This window comes from Eucalyptus grandis, chromosome 8, assembly GCF_016545825.1.
Source record: "Eucalyptus grandis isolate ANBG69807.140 chromosome 8, ASM1654582v1, whole genome shotgun sequence".
Lineage (NCBI taxonomy): Eukaryota > Viridiplantae > Streptophyta > Magnoliopsida > Myrtales > Myrtaceae > Eucalyptus > Eucalyptus grandis.
This window is the reverse complement of record NC_052619.1, coordinates 21,319,187-21,333,576: the sequence shown is the minus strand read 5'-3', so window position 1 is coordinate 21,333,576 and position 14,390 is coordinate 21,319,187. Positions and strand designations below refer to the sequence as shown.

At 40.8% G+C, this 14,390-nt stretch overlaps 3 protein-coding genes across 3 annotated transcripts; all 3 read right to left on the bottom strand.

The window, feature by feature from the left end:
• Positions 1-287: 287 nt before the first annotated feature.
• On the bottom strand, positions 288-2,311 carry LOC104456910. Its single transcript, XM_010071812.3, has one exon. The coding sequence runs from the start codon at positions 1,914-1,916 to the stop codon at positions 1,467-1,469; it is 450 nt and encodes a 149-aa protein (XP_010070114.2). The 5' UTR covers positions 1,917-2,311; the 3' UTR covers positions 288-1,466.
• A 7,242-nt stretch (positions 2,312-9,553) lies between these two features.
• On the bottom strand, positions 9,554-10,395 carry LOC104456911. The gene is made up of 2 exons (XM_010071813.3): positions 10,256-10,395; positions 9,554-9,972 (listed from the first exon to the last, which is right to left on the bottom strand). The coding sequence occupies exons 1-2, from the start codon at positions 10,297-10,299 to the stop codon at positions 9,615-9,617; spliced, it is 402 nt and encodes a 133-aa protein (XP_010070115.1). The 5' UTR covers positions 10,300-10,395; the 3' UTR covers positions 9,554-9,614.
• A 3,168-nt stretch (positions 10,396-13,563) lies between these two features.
• Positions 13,564-14,320, bottom strand: LOC104456913. Its single transcript, XM_010071814.3, has one exon. The coding sequence runs from the start codon at positions 14,241-14,243 to the stop codon at positions 13,881-13,883; it is 363 nt and encodes a 120-aa protein (XP_010070116.2). The 5' UTR covers positions 14,244-14,320; the 3' UTR covers positions 13,564-13,880.
• Between the last annotated feature and the right edge of the window lie 70 nt (positions 14,321-14,390).

Genomic DNA, 14,390 nt, shown 5'->3' with positions numbered 1-14,390 from the left:
AACCACCTAGACCACATGAACTAGATCGATACTATTTTTTATTAGCAAGTTAATAATACTTGTCATATTTTATGACGCCTTTAACATCTTTTTTAACATCTTTTCACCGACGTTTTCCTTAATTAAAGACCCAAAACAATAAATAAGTAAAAAATGAGAGTTTAAACTGTGTAACAACACTTGCAATCTTGTAGGAAATAAAAAAAGCAAAAATGAAAGATATCACCTCCGGTTCGTGACCGGTTAATCCACTCTGATTTAGTTCCAAGATTAGGTGAGCCAGTTCCTGGTTCCACAAAGGGGGAAGCGACCCTTATATTCTTATTTCTAATTTTAGAATAGGGAACAATCACCCCTGGTACAAGGCACAGAGAGTAATCTGCAATGCACCGGCTACCCCCAGTCAAAAATACATGGCATTCTCTCTATCTATCCAAAAGTCTAATTCAAGTACTCATCAATTATGAACCTCAGGGGCAAAGCATCCTACCAAAGGTTCCTGTAGGGTAACCCTCTGTGTTGTGTCGTCCCATCACTCACCAGTAATTTCCGGTACCAGATGCAAAGGCCATCCGAACGTGCACTTTTAGTAAAAAAGCTGAACCCCTCGAGTAGGATGTACTGGCGTCGCCTGTCGGCCATGCCATTTCATTCTCATCTGTTGGTGGCCACACAATCCAAGTGGAAGGCCTACCATTCGAAACTTCCAATAAGACACGAAACCCTCGAAGCTCAAACAAGACAGGGAATGGAAACCCTTGGGGAGGGACTCTAGAAATCGGAATAGGGGCATTGAGTTTGAAAAAAGTAAAATAGACAGAGTAACGAGCAAGCTGCTGAACCAACCTACTGGACGTAGAAGCCTTCCCTATTGCAGAGTATTGATTCGAAAGTTTCACAAACGAGAATTTCCTCAGTAAAATCATCGGTAGAAATATGCTCAATCTCCTCATGAAAGTATAATAGCTCTACGTTTTGAAAAGAATACAAAGAATTCAATCCTTCCATATTAACGCAGACAGCTAATCTACTGTAAACTTTTAAGAGAATGATTTTCTCTGCCCTAAGTATTCCTTTCAACCATACCGTCCTTAAACCAATCTCATAGCACCTCCAGAAAGACAAGCGGGAAGCAAAGGCCAAAAGTGCAGACCAAGCAAGAGGCCTGATGATTCTGCAACTCATCAAGTGATCGAGGACCGCGAATTCAAAATCCATCCAATCTGATAAACCGATGAGCCAACCTCGTCTCCGTAATTCACCCAACCATTAGCACTTGAACTCCAATTTCAATTCACAACCCAATTGCCACCGCTTCTGGAAGAACCAGAATCAGCACGGCGATCACGAATTCAACAAGTTTCAACAATCTTGCGCACCTCCGATTGAAGACTTCCCAACAACGTCCTCTGCAACAACGGCAGAGGGATAGAAATACAGACAACCGGTCGAAAAACTTACCTTCCCTATCTGTGCTCACACGAAAGGTAAGGGATGTCCAAGTGGGGATTGCATTCCCCGGAGTAAAAATCATTCTTTTCCAACAAATCCCTCAGCATCACATGCGCGAAAGTCGGGTCCTCGGGATCGCTCACGTGAGAATCGGCCGGCGATTCCGGAGTCTTCGGCCTGCTGAAGCAAAAGACGCAACCTTTACCGTTCCTCCTCCTGCGTCGCCTCGATGTTTTCCTGTTGGACGAAGCCCCGAGAACCCTCTTGAGCTTGGCAAGATTCCACGGCGGCGCGCACCCGCAACCCCTCTGTTTCCTCCGATCATCCTCACGCGGTACAGAGACCCCAACTCCACCACCAACATCCTTGCCATCTTCGCCCTCCTTCTCTCCTCCACCAACGTTGCTATCATCGACGACGACGTTACCACCGAGAACAGCTATCTCCCTATCAGAAACTGACATCAACGGTCACGGGGATCGCCCAGAATCCAAAATCGAAGTGGGGCGGACGGAGGACGAGAACCCAGAACGCACCATCCGCGTGGGCAACTGTACCTGTACGTACTTCATCCAAGAACCGGGTCCGCGGCCGGAGAACCAACGCGAGACACGACGAAAAAGAGAGACACACCCACACCCAGATGAGGATTCGGACAGAATCTAGTGCTGCGCACGTATTTGAGAGGCGGAACTTAGAAATTCGAGCGGATGACGTCGATTTCCGAGGCGAAGAGGGGTAGTTTTTCCTCCCTCCTTTGCTGGCGATAACTACCTGCACGCCCCGCAAGCGAAGAGGGTCGGGGCGGGGCGCTGTCGATGATTAATTTTGGTAGAGAGGTCGTGGACGGTAGGAGTGGACGAGGCTTGCATGCGACGCGTGGCGAGGATTCGATGTGGCGAAAGGTGGCACCTTCGATTGCGGGTGTCCCTGTCGGAGCCTATCGCATGTTGATGGATCACACAATCAGAAATGTTCATTTAAAATACTCAGATTTAAAACATTGGCATTCCCAGAGTATTGATTGCGCATAACACGAAAGCGATTCCTACATTAAAAAGTCGTAAAATTTCCTCCAGTAATTGCCAAGCTAATGAACTTGAAGCACTTATTCGTAAAATCTTTGGTAGATTGATATAGGCATACTAGGTTTTTTTTTTTTTTTTTTTTTTTTTTAAAGATTTCTTGTTTAACAAGAGAAGAGGTGGAGAAGATAGATATAATTAAATCATAAAGGGTACACGTTAGTGATTTTACTGTATGAAAATTCAAGAATGTTTTTTTAACTGAATTTTAGACTCGAACATTATATCTCATTTATACGAACAAGTTATTTAGCATAACGGTTTCTCTCATCGTATTAACATATTCGTAAAATTATTATGAAAAATCGAGAAAGTTAATCTCATGTGCAACTGGGTTTTTGGTTTTTGTACTACTTTAAAATCTTGTTTGGATTTTACTCTCTATGCCATTATTAGAAAGGTGACAAAAATCATTATGCAGTCTTCTCGGACTTGTTTTTAATGCATACCAAAATCAATCTCGGGCTCCACATTCATACCATGATGAGACATGATCTCAGTATTGTACATTTCATAAAGTCACGAGAGTGTTTTACTTTTTTCCCCATGAAACTGATCACAAGAATCTTACGGCGTATGTTACAATATTGCAGTACATATTAGCTATTGTCGTTCGTTGGCTCTGGCTTATAAACAAGTTAACTAGTCTTCGATCATTGGATGACAACACTCTGGTATTTACCGTTGCTCCTTATATTTTCTTCATGGATGAGGAGGTGTATATTGCTGTTGCCCACAAGAAAAGAAAACATTGGACGTCCTGTCCAATCAACATATGAGACATCATCCTTACTTGCCCCCTTGTGCATCCTTCCATCCCCTTTCGTTTTGTGTGCTATATATATATATATATATAAAAGACAAGATCAATATTCATCGCCAAGTGATGAACTTTTTCTTTCATTTAAATAATCTATCAAGCAACATATATGCATCTGTGACGCGACAATAAAGAAAAAAGTTGCTTATATTGAAACATTAAATATAATTAAAAATTGATTACCGAAAACAACATTTCGTGAAGTGAACGAGAGACCGAGAGATCATCCTAGAATCATAAAACTGTCACTTCATTGACCACGTACAAGTTGGCGATGCAAGAAAGGCATCACCTCCTCTCTTCACTTTAGGTGGTGGTGGAGTGTCCTTCATGTGCAGAGTAGGTAATGCACCTTTTATTAAAATGCTTGGTAAATTATGTCTTGAATAAGTAAATATCCCAACATGTTTCCTTAATCAAGGAACCGATTAATTCATGTTTCATAGTCACCTTATAATGATGATAAAAGCACTAATTCATGTCGGTAAAACAATACTCATTGTGGAATTGATCCACAACAGTGCTAAAGCTCATTGGAGGTATTCGTATTTGAAAGAGTAGGTGAACATACTCATGAAAGAAATGAAAGAAATGCTTTGTGTTTGTGGATGTAATACCCCCATAAGGGTTAGAATGACAACTAATTTTTGTGACAGCTAATTTTTGTGAGGTACCAAATAAATGACTATTTGAATAGGGTTTTGGGTATAAAGATTCCATTGACTTGTAAAAAGTGGTTATAACCTTTTGGGATGCGGTAATATATCTAAAAAATTATTCATGAGAAGAGAACATACAAATACTCCTTGAATATTTGAAGTTATAGAAATGAGAATTAGTTTCTTATCATTTAATGAGCATCTTGTATTTCATCATGATTCTAAAAGTTAAAATTTTCTTTGATATAGATTCGATATTCCTAATTTCATTTATTGGAAAGAGCGGACAACAATGAGACATTGCTTTTGCTGATTTGAATTGAAGAATCGTTCTTTTTTTGTTTTTTTGTTTTTTGTTTTTTTTTTTGCCACTTATTGCTCGGAAAATCTTTCCGGGGAGTGGCACCTTAGATCTTTCACTTTGAGCATATCACCACAGTCCAGTTCCCGTTTTGCATCTCCTGTTCTTTGCTTCATCTGCTCCTGTTAGTAATGTGGTCACTTCCTTCGACAGTCAGCTGATTTGCAGCAAATGGAAGAATGCTATCCTTCAACAAGCGGGGCTTCCAGGAAACAACCTCTAATTGTTTGGAGCTCAAGCTCATACATGTCGACGCAGGACAGGGGATCAAACCAGATACGTTTGTCTTCAGAAAGAAAGCGGAACATCATCTTCTTTATTATGTCTTTAATGAGGACAGGTTTGGTGGGTGGACATAAAGCTGATTAAAGAAATGACCATAATGATTGAACCATCGCTGTAAAGTCATAAGCTTTAAGAAGTAGCCATCCTCTCTGGTCTGCTCAGAAATTGCCTCTCCAACCAATCCATAAACATTCATTTGCTCACTTCCTTATATCACCTCATTTATAGGGGCAAGCGATACTCAGAAGCCAAAAGGCTTGTGATATGTGTTGCAAAAATTGTAAGAGGGACGTCAATTTGTCGAGGTATTGAAGAAAAGATACGTCGAAAAATTCTGGGTGTTAGACATTTTGGCGGTTGAAATGAGGAAGGCTTGTAGGAGGATGTGGCGGGCGGTGCCTTGCACAAGCAGGAAGACCCTGAGGACCGAGTCACAGAAGGACATAGAGGTGATCTTGAAGACGAAGCTCGCAACGATCCAAGAAGAACCGGAGTTCTCCGATGACAATATGACGCCGTCAAGACGCCGGCGAGCGATCAAGAAGGGAAGGAAGTTCAAGGCCAAGGTTAAGATGGGACATCTCTTCATGCCTCAGTTCAGTTTCCGGGATTCTTATGCACTCTTCATAACCGGCTTCGCCTCTAAAGGGAGCTTCGGAGGACTCCTTTCGTACTAATTTCTTGATTCAGCTGGTGTTTGATTCTTGCAGCTGAAGGTAATCTCAAGGACTGAAAGATAGGTATTTCGTGATCTTCGAGTTGGGTGTCTGATGTGTTTGGATCCCCCCGAAACGTTGTTAGAATTTGTGCTTTGCTTCTGCCAAATCATATTATTTCAGGCAGTAGCAGCCATTGACTGTATGAATTTCTGTGTAGTCATTCACATGGCAGTTTCAGCTTGTTAACAACTAAGAATAAGAAATTTCTCATATTTCCTCTGCCATAGCATGTAATAATTATGGAGCTAATAATGCATAGTCCAGCTTTCGCTTGTTTTGGATCTAATGTATTGTCTCTCTCTTCGGCAATTGGATTTCAAGCCATTCACCCTACTATTCAATAAAGTTGAAAGTCATTTTCAATGATAGTGATTAGGGATGAGCATAAGGAACTATCCGAATCAAATCGAAGTGATTGGTTCTAGATAGTTCCGGACCCACTGGTCCAATTCTTAATTCCAATTTGTTGAAATATGTGATTTTCAGTTTGATTTCTGGTTTTATGGGGGAAACCGCTCACCCAGACCACCCGGATTGGAATCATGGTGTGGTGAAGAAATATGCCTGATTTGCCTATCATGGATGACTTTGTGTGTGGTTACTTACTGACGAAGAAATTTCAGGAATAGAATGCCAAAGGAAAGATAATATCTGATAATTATAGGGGAAGCTTAGTTCAACGACAGCAAGTAAGCAAGCCTTCGTGGGTCTTCTCAGGTGGTCCCCCAACCTGATCCGAGTCCCATGAAAATACAAGAATGCAGCCTCTTGCATTTTGGAGTTCTCTTTGGTGGGATCCAATGTTCCACGCCATTTGATACCATGTAGAATCAAGTGAATCCAAATGTCAAGAAATCTCCCCCTTTTGACTTCTGAGTTTCTAGATGGTGAAAATGAAGCACTTGTTTGCTAAAAGAAAAGATAAACCTCGGTTTGGTGGTAACCTATGTTGCCATTCTCCCATCACGAATATCAAGGGAAATACAGGTCTAGAGGTAATGTCAAGTTGAGGGCTTATGGTCCTCAATCCACGTGAATTCTTCCAAGTCTTGTCTTGTGTGACGTTTGAATTTTCATTTAGAGGAGTCGCTACTAATGTATTGGAGTTGGCTATCAACTAAGTTAGGTATAGAAGTATATGTTGCTTCATAGCAATTGTAGATTTAGGGTTGGGGAATTGATTACATTAGTTATCTAATAATAACACTTTGTGGCACCTAAACTTGATTATTTATCAAGTAAGAGTCACATGCAGTTTTTTTTTTTTTTTTTACGTAATTATGAATTCTAAAGTTCTCGTCCGTGCCCATGCAATATTTATATGTTTATTACAATCCTAAAATGAAGCCTAACCACTCAACTATGAAAATGAATCACAACACAAAAAATGATACACAAGTATCACAACAAATGCTTCAACGATGGTAATGAAGAACGAGTATACAATGCAATAAAATAACCCAATACGAGTAGGCAAAAAAATATTATATAGTCTTGTTATTAAGCCCCATGACAACAATCCCATGAGCTTAGTTCAAATTGAGTTTGATTAATCTTTTAAAGGGTTAATCTTCCAAGACTAAACTAATTCTGACGCCAAAATCTAGCAACCTAATTTACGGCCTATTTTTCTGAGCAATTTTTTTTTTTATTGGTTATCTCTAGAAAATGGAGACTCGGGCTCGTTGCTGCGCCCAATCCGAATATGGTCCAATATGGTTTCATGGGTCTGGGCCAAAAGGACATGATTGGGCTTTTATACAAAACCCATTTTTAGTTCTAAACCTTCAAAAGCCCATTTACTTCTTACTCGTTGTTTCCTTTCTTTTCAGAACCTATTCGTTTTCTTCCATAAGCTGAGAACAACTTACCAAGCTTTACCATTCTCAGGTTTGCTTCATATCAAGCCCAAAAACTAAAGCTGTCAAAAAGGGATAAATGTAGTAGAAATCCTAAAACTTATCACGAAAGTGTAATTGAGTTGTTAACTTACAAAAAGTACAATCAAATCCTCAAATTTATAAAATTGGTGCAATTGAATCTTTTCGCTAGCTTCGTCCAACTTAATTAACGGAAAATGCTGACTTCACTTTTTATAATATTTTGTTTCTCATATGTAGTAATGATGTGGCTAAATCATGAAACATAATGATAAGAAAACGTTGTTTTGGTTCAAATTTGATTTTTGATACAAATTTGATTTAAATTAAATTTAAAAAATAAGCTTTAAAAAAAAGGGAAGAGGAGAAACCAGGGGCAATACCGCCGTCCCACCATCACTACCTGATTTATCCTCCTTGTCCTTTTTCTTTTAAATTTTATTTTAGAATAAGCTTATTTTTTAATTTAATTTTAAATAAAATGTTTATCATAAATCAGATTTTGACCAAAACAACATCATTTTAGCCACACCATCTCCATGTAAGATAAAAAAATAAAATAAATAAAGCTACGTCAAAATTTTCTGTTAGTCAAATTAAATGAAGTTAATGGAAGAATTTGATTTAAACAACTTAACAAATTTTAAAATTTGATCGCACTTTTACAAGTTTTAAAATTCAATTGTACTTTCGTAATAAACTTTAAAACTTTCAATGCACTTATCCGTTCAAATAATCAGCAGAAAGGAACTATTGCCTGAACTAGTTCAAGTCCAAAGACTAATAAACAAAATTACACCATTGAGACACTCCTAAACATCCCTAATCCACTACTCCTCTATTATTGTTATATCCTTTCTCGCCTCTATTTTCTATATGGGTTTAGGTGAGGTAAATTGGGTTTCATGAATTGGACCAAGTGCAAACGGATAAATGGCAAGATCGGATAGTCTTTTTATTCATCATTATCATTTTTTTGGGTACTTTTACAAGGAATGCAAATTTGAATCGTTGACTAAATTTTAGGTGTCAACAAGCTCTTGATGTGCCAAAATCTAAGGAAACCAATCTGACCCTACCTGCTGTTTCCTTTCCCCGTCTATGATTATTAGCTACAGCATGCCGGTAGCCTATTGCAGCGAGCTCCTTGCAAGATTCAGCTATAAAGAACTGACTTCTGGCCAAAAGGGAAATCCGGCCACTGCTTGCATCGACGAGATTAGAAGTTGGTTGCATCCCACATCCATCTCAGTCGCCTAAAGTAAATGCTGTGGATACTAGATGTTTTATTAAACTTGTTGACCAAGTGCTCGGACAAACAGTCATTGGATGTTCCAGCACCCAAAGATGCTATGCATAGAAAATGCAGAACTTCAAGGCAAATAATACTCTACTTTCTGCCATGTGGTTTGAATAGCAAAAATCATAGGAAAATTTAAGCATGGGTTGGAGTGCTCGGCGACAAGGGGCATCACCAGCCAATGCATCTTATCTAAATAAACTAATGGTACGACAGATTACGCTACAAACGTCATGTATCGTCCAACAAATTGCCAAGGAAGCTCAAGAATTGGAGTTGACAGTGACAGTAGCAAAACAAGGGACAACTCTTGTGCAAAAGAAGAATTAAATACAAAGTAAGTTTGGAAATACGAAGGGAAAGGCAGAGGTTGTTTGTAGCTGGAGATGACAAGGGTCAGGCCAAATTTCAGATAACCTGCAAAACTTATAATTACCCGTGGAGTATGGTTAATGGACTAGCTGATGTGCAATCTGATCTGCAACTTCATCTGCTTAATCTTTCGAGTGAGATTGAAATGAACGCAACATGGTAGAAAGTAATCAATCAAGTGGCCAGCAACTTAGGTAAAATATGCCTGGATATCACGCTGAAATCATCGTTTTAAGGAATCTTTTAAAGGTGATTGGACGGTATATGTTTCATTTCCCTGCTGGGCCACAGGCCAGATTTAACCATATCGATCAGAGTGCAGTTATGTCTTTTCAGTATTCACCACCTCCTGAGCTTGAGAGGTAAGTCCTGCTTCCACTCTAGACTAACCAATAATTGGACTGTCAAAGTAAATCTTGATATTACTAGACAGTGCATATCATATTTCCTTTCTTTCATTCTGTAAGTCTGCAACAGAACTATCTGGTATATTGGCGCGTCCTAAACACATAAAAGTATAAACTAAGAAGCATTGTCGAATGCCCATTACGTAGGGATCCTCCACTCTGCCAAATTAAGAATGGGGTTTGACCGACTGTAGATCAACGAGAGGAACTCGATGCAAACTCAACATAATAGCAAATTTTCATATATTACTACTGCAGACAAAATGCCTGTGATTCAAGTGCCAGCCCAGCGTCTATTAAGAGACACGACACTTCTACATTTCACAGAGGAGTGAGATAGAACTGGGAGCCCCCACTGAGAGGAAAAAGTGATGGCCGGGCAGATACCATCCAAGTTCATCCGGTTGGTGATATCTCTGTAGATCCTGGCGATCTTGCTGGGCATTGTGATCAGTGAAAACGCCCTCAGAGTAAGTTTCCTTGAACGAGACAACCGGAGAGCCTTGAGCTTTCCGTTCACACTCCTCACCCAGCGCCCCCTAGGCCTCGTTGTTTTCTCATCGATGCTGGTCAGCTTCTCGTATTGATACCTGAAGCGGCCTGTGCCAGTATCTTGCAGACCCATCTGCAGCCTTAAGGACCGATGATTGAGGGGAAATAGTTAGAAGAGATGAAGAGACCCTAGCTGCTTCTCAGCTGCTGTTACTAAACAAAGGAACTGTCCCTAGCATAAAGAGCATGTGGACAATATATAAGGAGGTGACCTATTGCTAGTCATTTTGGCAGGATCTGGGTTTTCAAAATTTGTTGAGACAAGATTTCGTACCAAAATAATGATATAATCTGCAGTTGGGATTCCTCAAACACATGGCTTCCATTATTGTTTTACCCAAACACAGTTTCAAGGTTACTAACCTTTTTAACACATGGCTAACATCAGATTCCATAGCCATAGCCATAGCCTAACAAGTTGGTTCATGAGCCTCTCTGCTCAGCCGCCTAAATGAGGACAAACTGAAACAGATGGTTGAGGGGGAAAAGTGAGGGCATGTGCAATGATTGCTTGCCATGTTAGTGTACCTATCGAGGCCAATCATTTGGTGGAAGGAAAGGAATGAATATGGGCAATCATCATGCAAAAAGGGGGAAAAGCAGATCTGCTGGTTCATTCTAATTCGTTTGACACAGATTGTTTCAGAATCAAGTCAAGCCTGTGTGGTTGTTGGTCTAACTTGTCCGGGATTGAAGAATTCAAGAGGAAGAAATTGTTTAATCAGCAATTAATATCTGTATCATCATCCCTTTGACAGTTTTGACTGGCCACTGCCAATCACAGGCGTTTGAAAGTTTGCAGGCAATTTAATTATTCTCCTCTCTCTCTCTCTCCTCCTCCCCTTCCCCCTCCCCGCTTTTGGGCTTTAGGCCTTTTCGTTGTGCCTTTTGATATGGGCTTATTTGATTGGACTTAAATGGCAAAATGGGCTGGCACTTGATGGATGGATTAACGCAAGCAACAAGCAGCGACACATGCGCTGGTCTTGCACAGTGCAAAGAGATCAATCTGCTTTCACCTATTGGAGCGGACTCGTGTGTTTGGAGATTTCGGAACGAATACATGGTTATGTTTGTGGAGTCCATGTTCTTATTTTTTCCACTTCTTCGGACCAAATGTAGACATTCACGTGATTCACAGGTAATCAGGGAAGGGAACCACGTACCTACGACCGTTCGAAGGTACTTTTGACGATTGTGGATTTCTCATTGATAGCAGCTCTCAATTAAGAGCAAGCTCCAATCAATAGCATACCTATATTCGCATTAACAAGCGGCATCGAGATTCTTTTTGTGAGGTTTCGTTGCATGGACCTTCGAAGGAGAAGGTGTTAAAAGTGTAGTCCGATTTGGTCAGGGTTGTGGCGGCTTAGGACCATTGGCGTCTAGCACAATCATTGCTCCCGAGTCTACGGTCTTCTACATATGTTAATGTCAAAAATGTGATGCCCCGATTGAACGCATGGAAATGAACAGAAGCATCGGTTTGCGAGTTCGTTGCGACTGGATCCCTGTACAGAGCAAGAACAAGATAAAGTCCCTTCTTCACAAGTCATCACCGAGATGATTACATCAGGATTTGGGTCGGAGTTGTCTTTAGGCATGGCCAAAATTCGGGGTGATGATGAAACACAACATCCTAAGCGAAAGGATATGCCTTGGCGGCTAGAATTAACGAGACAGCCAGATTCCGTTTTGTGCACATTGGAAGCAACTCTCTTTCTACCCCTTAAACAAATCTCGCAGGTCGCAGCAAGCGCGCATCAAACAACCAAGTCAACTGATATTTAGCGGACGTGATTAACTTATTCAAGCGTTGCTTGCTACTGTCCAAAAGCGTCTGCAATCACGTCTTTGCGTTGCTGCTGATGCATGCAAAAAAACACACATCTCCAGCCAGGTCCCCTCTGTCAAATCAAGCCGATGACTTCAAGGTCGGAGTTTCATATTCAATTATTCAAGTTCCTTGCGTCAGGTCAACTGGGCGGGTCCCAATGTTGAACCACGGATCCTTCGTGTGTCCTTCGTTCTTATCTTTATTCTTAGTTTATCCCGTGCTTATCAGACCCCAAGTTTCACGGTTGTACTGTTCCCAGCAAGTCACAAAGCAAACAGAGATGAACATTCCATGCTGTGCTTATCGTGTTATTGTTGTTGTGGATGATTGCATGATTGATAGCTTTCCTCAGTCAAATCCAACCCGTTCTCCTGGTTTCCAAGTTTCTTGACTAGCAACAGAGAGCATCTAGATGCACGGCGCTGTCATGTATGAGGACCCATATTTGGTTTCCTAGATCGGAAAACAAAGATATATTCGTTTTCTTTTTGTGGCCGAGAGGAGATCCCTCTTCATCTTCCCAACACATCCAGCCAAACATACTCCGAAAAGTCCATTGGTCGACCGGATTCGGCTCTTGCCATTGCTCCATGGAAGTGAAATGGTCATGGAAAAAGGACACTCGAAACCACACGCCTTCACGGATGGAGACGGATGATTTGAATGTAGAAATTTCTTCTTTGTAGTTGAGTGACTAGACAGATGGGAAATGCGCTGAATTTTCAAGGGAAGGAACCCATCGCATCGACCTTTTTTTTTTGGTTTTTCACGAGATATTTTGTGTTCATGATGTTCTAAAGCTTTAAAGTGGGAGGGGCAACAAAAAGGTTGGCTAGCCTTGTATCCTTACGTTTGTCACGCAAGTACATACAAGTGTGGGGAGAAACGAATCAAAGGATGTCTGGTAAGAGCAACAAATAATGAAAAACATAAGTGGTCGGCAGCTGACTGCATTTATTTCACATTAAATTCTTCTACGGTCCTGCCAAAGTATGAATTTCGCGTGGCTTTTTTTTTTTAATATTATATTTCCTTCTTCCCATAACGGCACTGTCGTGATACCGTCAAATTTCAAAGACAGCTGCCTGCAATAAATCTCTCCTAACTTTATTTGTTCTGAAAGAAAAGTCACGCATCGTTCGGGAATCCCCAATGGGTTTCTTCCATTTCTGTCGATTCTTTGACTTTTTATTCAAAGAAACTGCTGCACGCGTGTTTACACTTTATATATACATATATACGTATGTACACTAAACTAGGGTTAGCCTAGATACGTCAAATCTATATCACCTACATCTGGTGGTTGTTTCCTAAATCGTGGAAAAAAAGATGAAGATATCTTATTGAATTTCTAAGTACCGCGTCACTAAACTGGTTTTGATCCATCTGAAACGAAACAAGAAGACGCCGCCCAAAAGTTGTGCAAAGTCGGATTTTTTTTTTTTAAAAGTCCAATCTGGGAATTCATCTGGATGCATTGACTTTTAGAGTCCAAGCTTTGAAGAAACGTTCCCGTTGATTATTATTATTATCATTCATTTTGCCATAAAAGCAGTGAAACGTAAGAACCTTGCAGTTTCCAGCACGAAATATTGAATATCAAATTATGCAAAGCGATTAAGAAAAAGCAGGGGGGGATGCTTGAATGTCCATGCACAAACTGTACCTGCCTTCTCGCTGCAACGTTCATCTCCGCTTTATGCCGATCAATTATTCTCATTTATCATGCCACACCTAACTCTTTTAATCTCCATGCTCATGTATCCCTCTCATCCATGGTGCACGTATGGACAGATTTAATTAAGGAAAAGAAAAAATAAGAATAAACGCAGTACCAGAAATATCCATAAATAAAACAGCAGAGAGACATCTCTGCAAACCCCGTTGCAAGATGGCTGCAATAATATTGCATTCATGGTATTCATAATATGTTGGTATCTGTCCGAATCTGTAGCGAAACTCGTCGAGGACGGTGGACAAACAAACCCAGAAAGGAAAAAAAGGGTCATGATGTTTTGACTTTCATCTGAATCCCTGATGTTTGTAAAATTATGGGTCTATGTTACTTCAGCATGGGAGGCTGCTACTGAGGATTTAATCTTTCAGGACAGGAGTTAATAAACTACCGAACGGATATATAGAATTTGATGGTCAGGAGAAGAAAGAGAAGCAAGATGATGAGTCACTTTTCTGACTGTTGTAGGCGTTGGTGGCGTTGTTGTTGCAGAGGAGGCGAAGGAACCTCGATCGTCTCCTGGAGTAGCAGAGCCTGTGTCTGAGCCTGGAGAGCCTCGAGCAGACCAGCCTCCGGAGCCGGCGGGCAGACCTTAGCCTGAAACAGAGGACCCTCTTGACCCTCGTGAAGGACCTCCTGATCCTCTCCGAGAGGCTCCGTTTTCTGCTGAAATGGTAGCTCCTGAGGAAGAGCTGTCTCTTCTCCATCATCAGGCACTGGTGTTCCATGGAGTCGCTCCTGAAGACTGAACCCATCAGGCTGGGGTTTGCCGAGGCCATGTGTTGGGGGTTCAGGTTGCACTTTACAGACAGAAAGAAGGGTCTTCTCTCTACCAATATAGAGAGAGAGAGAGAGAGGGGGAAGAGTTGTGACGAGTTTGATGGAGGGGTTTATAAACTTTATATGCTGTTGAAAGTAAGAGTGAA

Bases quoted from the DNA above. Each gene is read 5' to 3' on its own strand.
- LOC104456911 (XM_010071813.3), bottom strand. From the start codon at position 10,299: ATGGCTATGGCTATGGAATCTGATGTTAGCCATGTGTTAAAAAG. The intron at 9,973-10,255 runs GTTAGTAACCTT...TCGGTCCTTAAG, and splicing joins GTTAGCCATGTGTTAAAAAG to GCTGCAGATGGGTCTGCAAG.
- LOC104456913 (XM_010071814.3), bottom strand. From the start codon at position 14,243: ATGGCCTCGGCAAACCCCAGCCTGATGGGTTCAGTCTTCAGGAGCGAC.
- LOC104456910 (XM_010071812.3), bottom strand. From the start codon at position 1,916: ATGTCAGTTTCTGATAGGGAGATAGCTGTTCTCGGTGGTAACGTCGTC.